At 29.7% G+C, this 16,538-nt stretch overlaps 1 protein-coding gene across 1 annotated transcript; it reads right to left on the reverse strand.

The window, feature by feature from the left end:
- Positions 1–12,424: 12,424 nt before the first annotated feature.
- LOC124943757 (probable rhamnogalacturonate lyase B) lies at positions 12,425–16,018 on the reverse strand. The gene is made up of 14 exons (XM_047484229.1): positions 15,933–16,018; positions 15,716–15,785; positions 15,499–15,620; positions 15,359–15,403; positions 14,985–15,212; positions 14,779–14,893; positions 14,518–14,688; positions 14,090–14,236; positions 13,899–14,008; positions 13,728–13,815; positions 13,507–13,648; positions 13,290–13,443; positions 12,878–12,994; positions 12,425–12,788 (listed from the first exon to the last, which is right to left on the reverse strand). The coding sequence occupies exons 1-14, from the start codon at positions 16,016–16,018 to the stop codon at positions 12,425–12,427; spliced, it is 1,959 nt and encodes a 652-aa protein (XP_047340185.1).
- Positions 16,019–16,538: the final 520 nt, after the last annotated feature.

The raw sequence follows: 16,538 nt of genomic DNA on the forward strand, positions 1-16,538 counted from the left end.
CTAAAAGAATATATATATATATATATATATATATATATATATATATATATATATATATATATATATATATATATATATATATATATATATATATATAAACGTCAAACAATTGACTACTCTTACAATGCGGCCAGGTTAATTATACAAACAATAAGGACAAATATTTATACTTGCAAAAATTGGGGTTACAAGTCGTTTAATTGAGTGAGAACGACTATATATTTTTCCACTTATCCCTTAATAAGTACAGCCAAGATAATTTTTTACTCTATAAAATTATTTGGTTATACATAACAAAAATAAAATTTAATTTATGCCTTGAAAATGAAAATGTTATTAGGCTATAAACACGATATGACAATTAATTTATACATGTGAATCAAATTTAATATATAAAAAATATGGACAAATACCTGAAATTCGATAAGGTTATAAGCTGTGTGAGTTGCTTATATACATCGCCGTCTAGTTGTTCAAATGGTTTTAAGTCGTTCATTAGTATTTCAACAGCAGTGTGCTTATCTTTCCTACAAATGCAAGTTAAATTAAACACATAAATTACCAATCACAAAAATTCATTAAAGTGTTAATAGAAATATATCTATATTGAAAAAAAAAAAGAATTAATTCAATTGAAATACCTATCAAGAGCTTCAAAATACTTTTGCTTTCGAATCTCAAAATATATCTTCGTGGATGGTATATTTTCGCCCGGTTTTGTGAACCTAGACAAATACTTCTCCACCTCTTCCCACTCACCATTTAATACTTTATCCTCAAAATGCTTGAGGTTGAAATAAATACCTGATTCTTGCTCAAGCCTAAAGAAAACCCAATAATTTCAATTTAGATCAAGATTATTATTTATTAATGTAGAAGAAAAGAATTGTTTTGAGGTTAATAAATATGCAAGTATAATTCATTTTGTTTATAGAAGAAGACGTAATTAAGAATCTCGAAGTTGTTCATTAATTATGAAAAAATAAAGATTTATTAATAATGAGAGAGATTGTGTAGGCATATATCTATGATTTATCTAAGATATGTTGATAGATAAATTGAGAAGTGATTACATACCTCTTTTTTTGTTCAAAGGTAAATTGATTTTGTTAATGTTTATTAATCAATTGTAACCATATTCACATTCTTACGATCTAGTGATATTATAAATTTTGACGAGAAATTAAACAAAATATCGACTGACAAAATTGGTCAAAATATATCCAAACAAAACATAAACGATAAAAAAATAATGATTGATAACTTATAGGCGGATTTCGTAAACAAAACATAAACGACAAAAATATGTACAATGATTATAACCTGATTCCGTAAACAAATTATAAACGACAAGAAAAATTAAACTGATTTATAACATGAGATAGGTTCAGTAAACAAATCATAAACGACAAGAAGATGTACAATAACTTATAACCTGTGGACTGTCTCGGTAAATCCTTCCTCAGCCAAAAACTGGAGAATAAGAAAAACCAAATTTTGTTTGAAAACATTGTTATCAATCATTTTGTTTAAGAAAAATAGTTAAATAAAAGCAAGAGATCCACAAATCGAAGCTAACAACTAGAGCAAAGAAAAATGCTAGAGATGCTCTCGTATGAATTTTATGCAAAGAGAATGTGATCACATTCTATTTATAGCTGGGTAACAAATATTTTTCTAGGTTGTCTAAGGATCTTTTGAACTAACCTTATCTTGATAATTTAATTAAATATAATTAGATCTTCATTCAAATTTTTAATTAAAATGATAAACTGCATTATTATATTTTAATAGTACTTTAAAATATTAAATACAACATTTCAACACATTCAAACTTTAAAAAAAAATCCCCTATCCAAGTCACTTTTTGTCTTTTTTGTTGTATTTTGCTTTCTCTTTTTTTTTTTAAATCAATTTTCACATCAATTTTTACTTTTTATTTTTTACTTTTACTTTTTAATTTATACTATACCAACCACCACTTTTTTTTATAAAAGTGTATGAGCTTTATTTAATAAGTAATATCTATTGAATAAAAAAAAAGTTAATATATGATTATCTATTTAGATAAAAGAAAAAGTTACATAGGATGATTATCTTTTCTTATTAAAAAAAAAGTCAAAGAGGATAAACTTGGGCCTTATTTGAAGATTTTTTTTATTGTTTTTAATGTAAAATTGAATGATTTTAATTATATATTATTAAATAAAATTATAAAAAAAAAATATTTATTAATATTTTATTATTTTATTTGATTACTTTAATAGTCTAATTATAAATAATAATGACTTATTATATAAAAATATTATTTACAAATAATTTCAAATATATCGTAAGAATAAAAAGAAGAACGAATAAATTAAGTAATAACCTATTGAGATGTTTGAAAAAAAAACTTTAAATTTCAACTTAAGTATAGGAGATAGTCATGGTTTCTACTTCAATTTAAAACATTATAAGTAATAGTCTTTTATTAATCAAGTTGTTCAATATAAAATTAATTTCAACCTAATAAAGAAAATTTGAATACTTGAAACAATTTTTTAGTTTAATTTTTTATCTAAATAAATATTAAAATTAAATCCAAATATAATTTTTTTAAATTTTTATCATTTTAATAGTGAAAATACTTCCCAAAAAATTTTTCATTTTAATAAATATTCCCGAGAGGAGTAAATTTTTCGGTATTAAAAATAAATTCTGAGAGGGGTGTAAAACCTTCTGTTTTATTAATTATTATCGAAAGTTCTTTGTAAAACTTTCGGTTTTTACCTTCCCAAAAAACCAAAAATAATTCTAAGTGTTGAATGTGGGTTAATTGCGAAGGGTTTTACAAAAACCTTCGGTTTTGCAATCCCTGAGATTTTTAATTGCAAAGGTTATTCAAAGAACCTTCGGTTTTACCTTTTTTGAAATTCTATTTTGCGAAGGTTTCTCAAAAACCTTCGGTTTTGACTCAATTAAAAATAATTCTAAGTTTGGTAATGGTTATTTCCGAAGGGTTTTTAATAAACCTTCGATTTTGACTGATATCAAAACCGAAAGTAATATGAAAACCTTCGGTATCTACCTCTATAAATACAAACCCTAACCCTTCTCTTTTTCATTCCACTCTCTCATTTCACTCTCTCCTTTCTCTTCTCGCGTTCAGGTTTGTTTCATTTGTTTTTTGTTGTTGTTTATTATTAAATTTAGATTTCTTAAGTTTATATATATTATCTAGATTTAGGCTAGTTTAAATTATTTGTTTGTTTCATTGATTTAGATTTGTCTATACGTTATTGTTTAGATTAGATTTAGGTTAGTTTGTTAAATATATATGATTTTGTTAGATTTGTTATTTTGTTTGATTAAAGTTATATATATTAGATTTAGGTTACGGTTATTTTGTTTGATTAATATATATATACATATATCTGAAATGCATTTAGAATGGGTGATTCATGGAATAGTCTTCGGCGTACACCGGAGAAATTGCCTCCGTGTTACCAGAATTTGCTAACACAAACAGAAATTGCGGCATGTGAGGAAGAGGTGAGACAGATGACGCTGGAAATGGAGCAAATCCGATTGAGGGATGCGGAAAGAGGCCGATTGTTGAGTTAAATTAAAGCGGACAGGGCTGAAATGGCCCAGAGATTAGAGAATCTCGAACAGGAGCTTGTATTGTTGAGGAGTCGACTGAATCAACCACCCCCTGCTCCTCCCACCCCCTCTAATAATTTCTAGATTAATTATGTGTTTATTAGGTTTTCGTCCGAACGATGAGGTTTTTATGTGTTTTTTTTAATATTCATGAATTATTATTATTATCTTTGGTTTGGTTTTAATATATTTGTTCATGAATTATTTTATTTTTGTTTGCTTTTCACTTTTTGTTAAAAAAAAAACAGCATGGCCAAAATCGAAGGTTTATTTGAAATCCTTCGGTTTTGACCTTTCGTTAAAAAAATCCGAAAATTTTCTAAGTATGGGGAAGGGTAAAAACCAAAGGTTTTTTTGAAAACCTTCGGTTTTGACCCATGTTTTAAAAAATCTGAAAATTTTCTAAGTATGGGGAAGGGTAAAAACCGAAGGTTTATTTAAAAACCTTCGGTTTTGACCCATGTTTTAAAAAATCTGAAAATTTTCTAAGTATGGGGAAGGGTAAAAACCGTAGGTTTATTTGAAATCCTTCGGTTTTGACCCATGTTTTAAAAAATTTGAAAATTTTCTAAGTATGGGGAAGGGTAAAAACCGAATGTTTATTTGAAATCCTTCGGTTTTGACCCTTGGTTTAAAAAATCCGAAAATTTTCTAAGTATGGGGAAGGGTAAAAACCGAAGGTTTATTTGAAAACCTTCGGTTTTGACCCATGTTTTAAAAAATCTGAAAAAATTTTAAGTATGGGGAAGGGTAAAAACCGAAGGTTTATTTGAAAACCTTCAGTTTTGACCAATGTTTTAAAAAATCTGAAAATTTTCTAAGTATGGGGAAGGGTAAAAACCGAAAATTTATTTGAAAACCTTCGGTTTTGACCCATGTTTTAAAAAATCTGAAAAATTTATAAGTGTTGGGAAGGGTAAAAACCAAAGGTTTTCAAATAAACCTTCGGTTTTAACCCATGTTTAAAAAAATATGAAAATTTTCTAAGTGTTGGGAAGGGTAAAAACCAAAGGTTTTCAAATAAACCTTCGGCTTTGATCCTTCCCAAAAATATTCTATTTAAGGTCAGGACCGAGAGGTTTATTCAAAACTTTCGGTGAAAACCATCAAAACCGAAAGTTATGTTATTAACTTTCGGTGTTACCAAATCATAATTTGGAAAATTAATTGGTTTTCTACATTCCAATCTAGATTCTTAAAAAATCTAATCAAGTGTGTGTTGTTTTTTAAAAATTAAGATTGTGTTTAATGTTAAATTGTTTATGATTGTGTTTGATTATATAAAGAAGTGTATTTATATGTTTGTGTTTGATGATGACATGAATGTGTATAAAGTTTGATCATATGGCTTATGTAATGTGTTAAGGTTATTAAATGTGTTAAATTAATAATGTTCAAAGTCATTAGAAGATTAAAAACCAATTAATTTAACATTTGTGAAATGGTAATTCCGAGAGTTTAGAGTAAAACTTTCGGAAATACCCATAAAAACCGAAAGTTTACTATTAACTCTCGGAATTACTATTATACCAATTGTTAAATTAATTGGTTTTTTTTGTTATAATCTAGACTCCTAACTAATATTATCAAGTGTGTGTTTTATTTGAAAATTTTAGATTGTGTTTAATGTTAAAATGTTGAAGAATGTGTTTGATGATAAAGAGAAGTGTATATGAATGTTTATATAGGATTATCCTATGTATTTGTGTAATGTTTGATCATATGGATTTGGAAATGTTTTAAGGATATCAAATGTGTTAAATTAATGTTGTTCAACGTTATTAGAAAGTGAGAAACCAAATAATTTAACAATCTGTCATGTTGTAAAACCGAAAGTTAATTATATAACTTTCGGGATTATGCATCAAAAACGACAGATACACCAAAACCTCTCGGTTTTTGTATTTAAATTTAATTGTAATATATGTCAAAACCGAGAGATTCAGATACATCTCTCGGAATTTATATAATCAAAACCGAGAGTTTTCATATAACTCTCGGAATTCATTAATATAAAAACCGAGAGTTATATGAAAACTCTCGGAATTCATTAATATAAAAACCAAGAGTTATATGAAAACTCTCGGAATTCATTAATATAAAAACCGAGAGTTAAATGAAAACTCTCGGAATTAACCTGTTTAATTAACAAAAAAAACCCTTCTTTCTCTCCCATTTCTTTCCGCTCCTCTCTCTCTCCCCGATCCTTCAGTCGTTCCGCCCGCGCCGCCCGATTGAAGACGCCGCTGTTTGATTTTAGGTATGAATTGTGTTATCTGGTTAGTTTTTATTTTGTTATTTAGTTTGATTGTTTGTTATTGAATTTGATTTTAAGTTATATTAGGTTTTATTGATGATCATAGATTTTGATTTAGGTTTGGTTATTAGGTTTGATTGAGTTTGATTTATGTTAGGTTTAATTAAGGTTATAAATTGGTTTATATTGATTTTGATTTAGGTGTTATTTTTGTTATTTAGTTTGATTGATTTTGATTTAGGTTTTTTTTGTTATTTAGTTTGATTGATTGTTATTGAATTTGATTTTAAGTTATATTAGGTTTGATTGATGATTATAGATTTTGATTTAGGTTTGGTTATTAGGTTTGATTGAGTTTGATTTAGGTTAGGTTTGATTAAGGTTATAAATTAGTTTATATTGATTTTGATTTAGGTTAGGTTTGATTAATGTTAAAAATTGGTTTATATTGATTTTGATTTAGGTTAGGTTTGATTGATGATTATTGAGATTATGTTAGAATTGAATTGTTTGGATTAGATTTGGTTTGAAATTGTTTGATTTAGGATTATGGTTTGATTTGGTTTGATTTAAGTTTTATTGAGGTTTAATTTTGATGATATTTATTTGTTATTAGGTTTGATCTACCGTCTATTGAAGATCGTCGAGCTTCCTCCACCTTCGGGCGCCTCCTCCACCGTCGCCGCCGGCACAACTGCTTAATAAGGTAAGTTTTAAATGTTTTTAATAATATTAGAATTATATTATTATGTTGTTAGGATTATAATATTGGATTATAGTTATGAATTGAAGAATCATGTTGATTATGTTGAATTAGATTTGATTAGGTTAGGTTTAGTTTGGTTTATGTGTGAATGATTAGATTTTAGGTTGGAATTGAATTGTTTGAATTAGATTGGATTTTAGGTATGAATTGAATTGTTTGAATTGTGTATGATTGAAATAGTGTTGGATTAAATTTGATTTTCATGTTAGATTTGGTTTATGTATGAATAAATTATATTTTAGGTTATAATTGCATTGTTTTGATTATATTGGATTTTAGGTATGAATTGAATTGTTCGAATTATATATGATTGAAATAGTGTTGGATTATATTTGATTTTAGGTTAGATTTATTGTAAGATAAATGGAAGTCTAATTATGTAAATAATAATGCGGGTTCTTTTCCATTTTATTAGAAATATGGAAGTACCCGATAAAACTTGGATGACTTACGTCGAGATCATCCAGATTACGAGGAAGGTGTTGACAAATTCCTCGAGTATGCGGTTAGGAATACATCCCGACAAACCGTGAAATGTCCCTGCGTGAAATGCTTGAACACGCCGTTTATGGAAATAGACGAAGTGAATACTCACCTCATCATTTATGGAATAAATGTTCATTATGAGTATTAGTATTTTTATGTAGAAAAGAGACGTACTACTCAAGTGGTTAATGACAATGTCGATGAAGATGCCGATGACTTCGATGATGATGATGATGATGATGATGATGATGATGATCAGTCGGAGGATGTCGTGTCAGAATTCAACGATGCAAGACCGGAGATGAATAATACAGTTAATGAAGAGGTCAATGAAGAACGTTATATGCACGAATTTATAAATGATATGTTCCCCAACGTTAATGATGTCCCGAACAACGATGAATCAGTCGAAGATGCGCATAGATTTTATAAATTGCTTGATGATTGCAAACGACCATTGTATGAAGGTGCTCAAATGACGAAATCATCAGCACTACTGAAACTACTTCACATAAAGAATGTCTGTCAATGGACAAATTCTTCGTTCGATATGTTGCTGCGTTTGCTTAAAGACTACATATTACCGATTGACGCTCAATTGCCAAACTCATACTACGAGAGTAAAAAAATCATTACTAATATCGGACTTAAGTATGAGAAGATAGACGCATGTAAGAACAACTGTATGATATTTTGGAAGGACGACAAAAATGTAGATTCTTGTAGAGTTTGCGGTCTTTCAAGATGGAAAGTCGACCAAACAAGTAGGACTGTTCGAGAGAAGCAAAATGGGAAATTCATTCCAAAAAAGGTGTTGAGATATTTTCCTTTAATACCAAGACTACAAAGACTATACATGTCCTCAAAACCGGCTCCAATGATGAGATGGCATAAAGAAGGAAGAGTTGATAGTGATACGTTGAGACATCCCGCTGATTCCTTAACTTGGAAAACATTTGATGAAAATTATACAGATTTTGCGTCGGAATCTCGAAACGTAAGACTGAGTTTATCAAGCGATGGGTTTCAACCATTTGCTAATGGAAAAAATCATACAGTGTTTGGCCGGTTATTCTCATTCCTTATAATGTGTCACCCACGACTTGCATGGATTCTAGCAATTTCATTTTATCTATGTTAATTCCGGGTTCAAAGAGTCCGGGAGATGCAATTGACATATTTCTCCAGCCATTGATCGAAGAGTTGAATGAACTGTGGCAAACTGGTGTGAAAACGTTTGATACACACCTCGTAATACTTTAACATGCGAGCGACGTTGTTGTGGACCATTAACGACTTTCCGGCCTACGCGAATTTATCAGGCTGGAGTACGAAAGGTAAATTCGCCTGTCCTTGTTGTAACAACGACACGGTATCTCTTCGATTGGTTCATGGTTCCAAACAATATTACTTGGGTCATAGACGCTTCCTTCCACCAAAGCACAAATATATAAGGGATAAAGAGTCGTTTGATGGTCGAACTGATTATAGAGAGCCCCCTAGATTGTTAACGGGGCAAGAAAGTTACGAGCAAGCACGAGACCTAGAAGACATAATTCTTAGTACGGATCTGAGCAAGAAAACCAAGATATATCATGAAACGCGGGGAGACAATTGGAACAAACTTAGCATTTTCTTCCGTTTGCCTTATTGGAAATCACTATTATTGAGACATAATTTGGATGTGATGCATATTGAGAAAAATATTTGTGATAGCGTGTTGGGAACAATAATGAATGTGAAAGATAAGACTAAGGATGGTCCTAAAGCCCGTAAAGACTTACAACTCTTAGGCATAAAATCATGGTTACATCTTATAAATGATGAAGGAGTTGTTCATTATCCAGAAGCGTCTTTCACTTTGACATCCGAAAATAAAAAACGTCTTTGTAACTTCTTGAAAGATCTCAAGTTGCCTGATTTTTTTGCTCAAATATCGGCGGTTGTGTAAATTTGGAAGAGAAAAATATTTCGGGATTAAAGAGTCATGATTGTCACATTTTATTGGAATATCTTATTCCTTTAGCAACTCGTGGATTACTTACAGATAATGTGTATGGTGCGTTAGTAAATTTGTCTCGTTTCTTTCAGTTGTTGTGCTTCAAAGAGTTGATTCAAGAGGACCTCGAACAATTGTACATGGATATTACATTGACACTTTGCAAATTTGAAATGATTTTTCCGCCGTCAATCTTCGACATCATGATGCATCTCCCGGTTCACTTGTCATTTGAGGCTTTGCTTGGAGGACCTGTTCAGTATCGATGAATGTATCTGTTTGAACATTACATGGGTACAATGAAAAGATATTTGCGGAATAATAACCACCCCGAAGCCTCTATAAGCGAGAGCTATCTTGTTAATGAGAGTATTAGTTTATGTGCCAGATATATGGAGGAAGAAGAGCAAGAAAATGCACAACCTGAAATCTCGAGCATTTCAATATTTGCATCGTTGGAAGACCTATCTAACTGAAAAGTATACAACTTGGATTATATCGATCGAGTGACAGCTCATTCTTACATTTTGAAAAATTGTCCCGAAGCAAAACCTTTTTAAATGTAAGATTCTATGTTGCAGTTACTAATTAGCATTAAAGAGTGTGTTATTTAATATTCGATATATTTGCAGAGATTATATGCAGTATTGCAATAACAACGAGTCCAGTGGAGAAACGTTTGCCGCCTATTTCAAGCATCGAGTAAGTAAATTATAAACCATATATCCTAACTCTTTTTATTCATTTTAACAACTTCATTTCGGATACATATATAGGTCGCCCATTTAGCAGAATTTAACGACATATCAAGAGACCTGAAGATCTTAGAAGAATGTCCAAATATGTAATCGAATTTGAATTTACAAATAACTCTCGGTTTTACACCTTATGGAAGAACCGAAAGTCTTCTATTTACTTTCGGTTTTTCCATTTGAAGAAAACCGAGAGTTATTAGAAAACTCTCGGTTTTTCCACAAAGAGAAAAACCCGAAATTTTTCATATAACTCTCGGTTTTCTTCAAATGGAAAAACCGAAAGTTTTACATATCTCTCGGTTTTTCTTCAAATGGAAAAACCGAGAGTTTTCTAATAACTCTCGGTTTTCTTCAAATGGAAAAACCGAGAGTTATATGAAAATTTTCGGTTTTTGTCTTTGTGGAAAAACCGAGAGTTTTCTAATAACTCTCGGTTTCTTCAAATGGAAAAACCGAAAGTAAATAGAAGACTTTCGGTTCTTCCATAAGGTGTAAAACCGAGAGTTATTTGTAAACTCTCGGTTTTCCCCTTTGTGGAAAAACCGAAAGTTTTTCAATTACCTTTCGGTTTTACTCTAGGGTATCTAAAGCGAAAACTCTACGATATCTCTCGGTAAATGCCCAATTGTTTTTAACGAAAGAATCAATACCGAGGGATGGCGAGAGTTACCAAAACCTTCGATAATGTGTCTATAACGAAAGTTATAAGGTCAAAACCGAGAGTTTTTCTCTCGGTTTTGACCCCTTTTTCACCAATGTCATTTATATTTGATTTTATTTGGGATGATATCTTTTTTTTTAATAATTTCTGTGCAAAAAAAGACTTACATTCATAATATTGAAAATATAAGTTTATAGGCTCTCCTCATATTCATAACATGATTATATTTTATTAGTTAAACTAAGTAGTTTATTACTCAATCAAAATAGAATAAAAACTTGAGAAATCTTAAATAAAGATATTCAATTATATTTATGTTGTTACACAAAACAGTTAGAAAAGATGGTATACAAAAAATAGAAAAGGAAAAGCAAAACAGCAATTTCTATCTTAACATTCATCTCATCCATAGTGTTCTGAAATTCATTGTTCTTTCTAAATCCCGCATTTCTAACCTCTTGATCCATTTTTTCCTTCTTCTTCTCTTCAACTTGATCATAAACCCATTTCAAATCTTCAATTTTCTCATCAATCTCAGCCGAAAAACGATCAATTTTCAGCTCCAACTCCTCAAATTTCTTCATCTTTTCTAAATCAATCTCAGCCGAAAAACACTTTTGCAATTCCAAACGAGAAAGAACAACGTGAAGCCTGATCAATTCGGACACAAGGGTGGCGTTATTTGATTCCAGAGAAGCTTTGGACTTTAGGAGATAGTCGATTTGACGGCGGAGCTGGATTAGTTCGTCGGCGCTCTGGTTGTTGGAAAATGCCCGTTCTTCATCCATTGTTTGGTTTGTCCTGTTTTGTTTGTTTTGGTTTGGATTTGTTTAGTTTAAATATGTGAGAGTTTAGGGTTTCAGAAGTTGAGGAGGAAGGAATTTTGTGGAATTCGAAGGGATTGGTTAAGACTTTCATATAAAGACGTGACTTTTCAAACCAAATTTAATATCAAACTTTGGACAAATCGAATTTATTATAATTTTATTTTATTAAATTGATTTTAAACTATTTAGTTAGTTAAATAAGCGTCATTCAAACCGCATAAACACCCAAAATTTAAAAAGTAGTGTTTAAATAATACTAAGAGCGAAAATAGAACTTGATAATTAATTTATTATAATTATTAGTTCACACTTTTAAAGTAAAATAATGAACTGTACATAAATTGTTATATAGTATTAGTATAATAAAAATTTAATCTCAAAATTGTTATAATTGATTCTTAATGTAATGTTTAATAATAAAAAATTCTTAGTATAATGAAGTTATGTTTTAGGGAACATTTTTTTTTAATTGAGTAGATCTTATAATTCATTATATTATTCATATAAAAGTATAACCTTATCTATACATTTTTCATAAATTAGGCTAGTGTAACTTATTAATGACATTAGTATTATATTTTTGTTCATGAAATGTGTTAGGACCTTATTCATAATATTGTTATGTGTTCATATACATTACAATAGATACTAGTTGTTATTATTTATATATATATATATATATATATATATATATATATATATATATATATATATATATATATATATATATACTTCAATTTATTTTAACAAATGTGTCATTTAATCGAACTGATTAAACTGATCATACTTCAACGATTAAACTGTACATTTTTTTCAATATTGACTATATCGAACCACTTGCCCATTACTTTCATGTTAGCAAGATGAAATTAAATAGAATAAGAAGTAAATATAATAAGAAGTAAATATATCTTAAGTTATGATTTAGGGTTAAGCTATGAGTAAGTTATATGACAATTTAGTAGAAGCTAATTAAGTTAAACAAAATAATTTATAAATTTCAATAATCTCTACAATTATGGTGTTCTTCATCGCCTGGAAGGGGCTTCGAGACGAATATAATCGTACATAAGCCCATTGAATGGAGTTCTTCCTCTAGTTTGTGTTAGATAAATAACATTTTTTCCCATGTATAATTGACTTCCCCGAAAGGAAACACTATAGAGCCTATATAGTCCATGATCACTATGTCTTGCAATCATATTTTCTGTTCCAATTAAACCGGTTGTGAAAAGTGGTAGCTTTTCATATCTATTCACTCGCACCTGCAACTCAGCCCCAGATGCCCCAGCTATTGCCAATTGAAGAGTGTACATCCCGTTCTTCTCGATGTGTTCTAGTCGAAAAACAATTTGCCACGTGGTGCCTTCAAACACATTTTTCTGTGAATTTCTTTGTAAAAGAACAAAAAAATTACTTTGTGGTTAATTGTAACTCATAAATTTAGTTGTGAAATGAAAGCTAGATATACAATATAGCACCTTGTAACTTGAGCAAATAACCAATGTTTCGTGTGGTTACTCAATCCGACAATATAGACAAGATCTCGACGAGGATACATTTGACTATATCGGTACCATAGCCCGTATTGTCTAAATCTGCATATAAAACAAACAAGCCAATTTTCTTATAAATAATCATGTTTTCTAACATTTGAAATTGGAGTTGGAGATGAGTTTAGATGGAAAATAACAAAAAATCCCATAAATACATGTATAATTATATTATGTTTAAAAAGATGAACTCATCTAGATCAACATTCTTGACAAAAGAAAGTTTTTCTACATAAATTTATCTTTTTTTATCATTCAAAATCATCTATAGATCCAAGTATTATCTTTAAACGAATGTTTATAAAAGTATGGAATTAAAATAAAAGGATAGAGGCCTCACTTCTCGAAACTTTTGAAGATGTAGTTAGAATAGTACGGATCAGAATTAGGTATGTAAAATTCTTGAGAACTACGATCTGGATAACCAATCTCCCATAAAGTCACTCCGACTCTTGGAGGCTTGAACAAAAGGTGGTTCAACCGTGTTGTAAATCCTATAATCAAACATAGTTAAATCTAAACAGCCACAAAAACAATTATTGACAAACATATATTACCTGGTGAAATGGTAACAATATAATCATATTTGTAATCCCCAATCAATCCAGGGACCCAAGCAAATAAGTTGTAATTTCCAGGTCTAACACCTTTAATAACAAAATTCCCTTTATTATCTGCTTTTGTCCAAAATTGATACCACTGCAAGAAAAGTAATTAAAAATTAAATAAAATGAACAAATAATTCAAATTAAATAAGAATATTAGTTTATAATAAAACCTTGCTTTCATATTGCCATGAACCAGCCTTCCCTGGTGCAGCCAATCCCACATAAGCATAGGCACCTTGTAGAAATTTTAAACTAATAATATGTTCAAGAAATATAATAATGTTAGCACATCTTTATAATGTATCTATTTATAAACTATAAATTAAATTTTATAATTGACCTACCCGTCTTGAACATTTAATTTTCCGATTAAAACTCCTCGTTGATTCGAGCGAGGGAAATCCGACGAAAGTGGAAAGTTGTATGGCCAACTTAGTGTTTCTTTATACAGCTAAGAAAAATAATTTTTAAAATTCAAAAGTTGAGGCAATAAAATGGTAAAAATGTGAAAATGAATTAATAATATATATACCTGTAACTTTGCATCCTCCCACATTGGCCATGTTTTCTTATTGGAGTTAAGATAGATAAAAACAGGACCAAAAACCTTTTTCCATGGTTCTTTGTTTTCAAAGTACATGGCTAGAGGCAATCCAGCATAATGAGTGCTTACAAACATCTAACAAAAGCAAAATACATAAAATTATAACTACACAATAATTATATTATTTAACTTTGGAAACACTTTCTGAAAATGAATTTAAGTTTGAACCATAACAGATTTGTAAATGTTTTTGGGAAAACTTTTTTTCTTTTGGGATGTTAATTTAAACCTAAAATATAATTTAATTGAACACGTACTTGTAAATTTAATAATTATTTTCTATTCGGACTCAAATTCAGCTCCAAAAATTATTTTAGATGGATAACACGAGAAATCAAAGACTCGATTAAACTCACAGAGAGCGATGTAGGGCCACAATGGGATGTGAGGTCTCTCTTTAGAGGCCCTCCAGTTCGAAACTCGTCACTCGGTGTGATTATCCAAAACCCTATATTTTCTTTTCTACTTATCCATCCATGAACTTTATTATCTTTATTGTCGGAAGCGTATTGATACTTGTCATCGACCTATAATTAAGTTATAATATATATTTAGACAAATCCAACTAAGAACAACATATTAAAACATATTAAAAGTAAATTATCCATTCCACTTACCTCTCCATTTTCTAAGCGAACAGCTTCTGGGTAGTCAAGAGTCTCACCATTTGCTCGGTCCTTATTACTCGGCATTACCTTTTGTATTTCATCCGAAATGGCCATGTAATCAAATCTAGAAATTTGTTACAAATATATGTCGATCTTAACAAAATTGTTCCCTTAATTTGATTTAAAATAAAATAAAATTTAAGGCCACAACTTACAAGTCTTCCCGGAGCTTAAATACGATCCTAATCTGGTCAATCCTTGACGCAGGGAAATAGTTTTTGCGCTCGAATATTCCGTAGGCATAGAATCCAGAACTTCCTCTATGCATAATAAATCTCTTATCGATGTTTAAAGGAGCTCCGCTCCATTTCCATGTCCTACTAAATGAAATCTCTACTTGGTTTTCATTTTGCACAATGACCTTAAAATGTGTACCATCAGCCCTGAAATTTAATTTGATTAAATGGTTCAATTCAAATGTAACTAACTGCCTATAAATAATAATAATAATAATAATAATAATAACCTATCAATTGGTACTGAATGTGTTGCTTCAATGTCAATATTTGATTCTTCAGTATCATAAAACATAGATTTCTCATCACCGTCACCATTCCAAACAACATCCCAATATCTAACAATTAAGAATTATATGTATCTGTACTTAGAAAATGTAGGATAAAAATGTATTAATTTATTAATAATAAGATTAAAAATAATTAGTAATACCCTCTATTGTCCTCTTTGTTAAGAGTATCTAGTATATTTTCGATTCTACCATATCTAATGGCTGTAACATCGCCTTGAGGGTTTGAAAATGTGACGCTCACTATACCGTTAGACATTATCACCTGAAAATTATATTTAATTATGTATTATTTCAATTAAGGATCATAAGTTAAGCTTAAAACAATAAAAGAAAATATTTGTGTTCATCAATAGCAACCTCATTAGGATATACTAGTAACTTCACGGGTGAGACAGCAAGAGCTTCAGTTTCATTCCGCAAAATTCCTCTGCAAATATTTAATTTCATAAATAAGAATAATAACCCAATTTAATTAATAGGTTATTAATTACTAAAATAAATTCTCCAAGTTTCAATCATTAAACATTTATCATAATAAGCACTCAAAAAATGATAGAATTTACTAATGAATTACCGAGTGTAATTAGATAAAGAACCACCATGGATGATGAAGAACAATTGGGCAAGAATTATCAGCCTCCATGTGCATGGATTCTTCATTTGAAGAAGGGAGATTAAAAAAATTATTTTGAATAAAAACTAGACCATATTATATTATATATATATATAACTTGATCAAGTGTAGGTCAACAATTAAAAAAATAATATATTTGGAGTATATTCTCAATGAATCTATAACTAGATTGTGTCTATATTTAAAAAATAATATTTTCTTTATTTTTCATTGAACAAAAAATTAAATTATATATTAGTAAATTTGACTAATCTTATCAATTTTCAACCTATTTTATATTTGAAGTATAGTTGACCATTTAAATTGAATCAAATCTCATATGCCTCATATATGGCTGAATATAGCTAGAATATTGATAATAGGCAGAGCCGACCCTGGGGTAAGCCCGGCAGGCAGGGCCGGCCCTAGGGTAAGTCCGAGGGCTAGGGTAGCCATTTAATAAAATAAAGAAGAGATGTTTAGTATTTTGTAATCATAAAATGGTTTAGTTTAGTGATTTTGGGTGAAATTTTAAGTTTATCCTCAGGTCATGAGTTCCAACCTTAC

The sequence above is a fragment of the Impatiens glandulifera genome, chromosome 6 (assembly GCF_907164915.1).
Source record: "Impatiens glandulifera chromosome 6, dImpGla2.1, whole genome shotgun sequence".
NCBI lineage: Eukaryota > Viridiplantae > Streptophyta > Magnoliopsida > Ericales > Balsaminaceae > Impatiens > Impatiens glandulifera.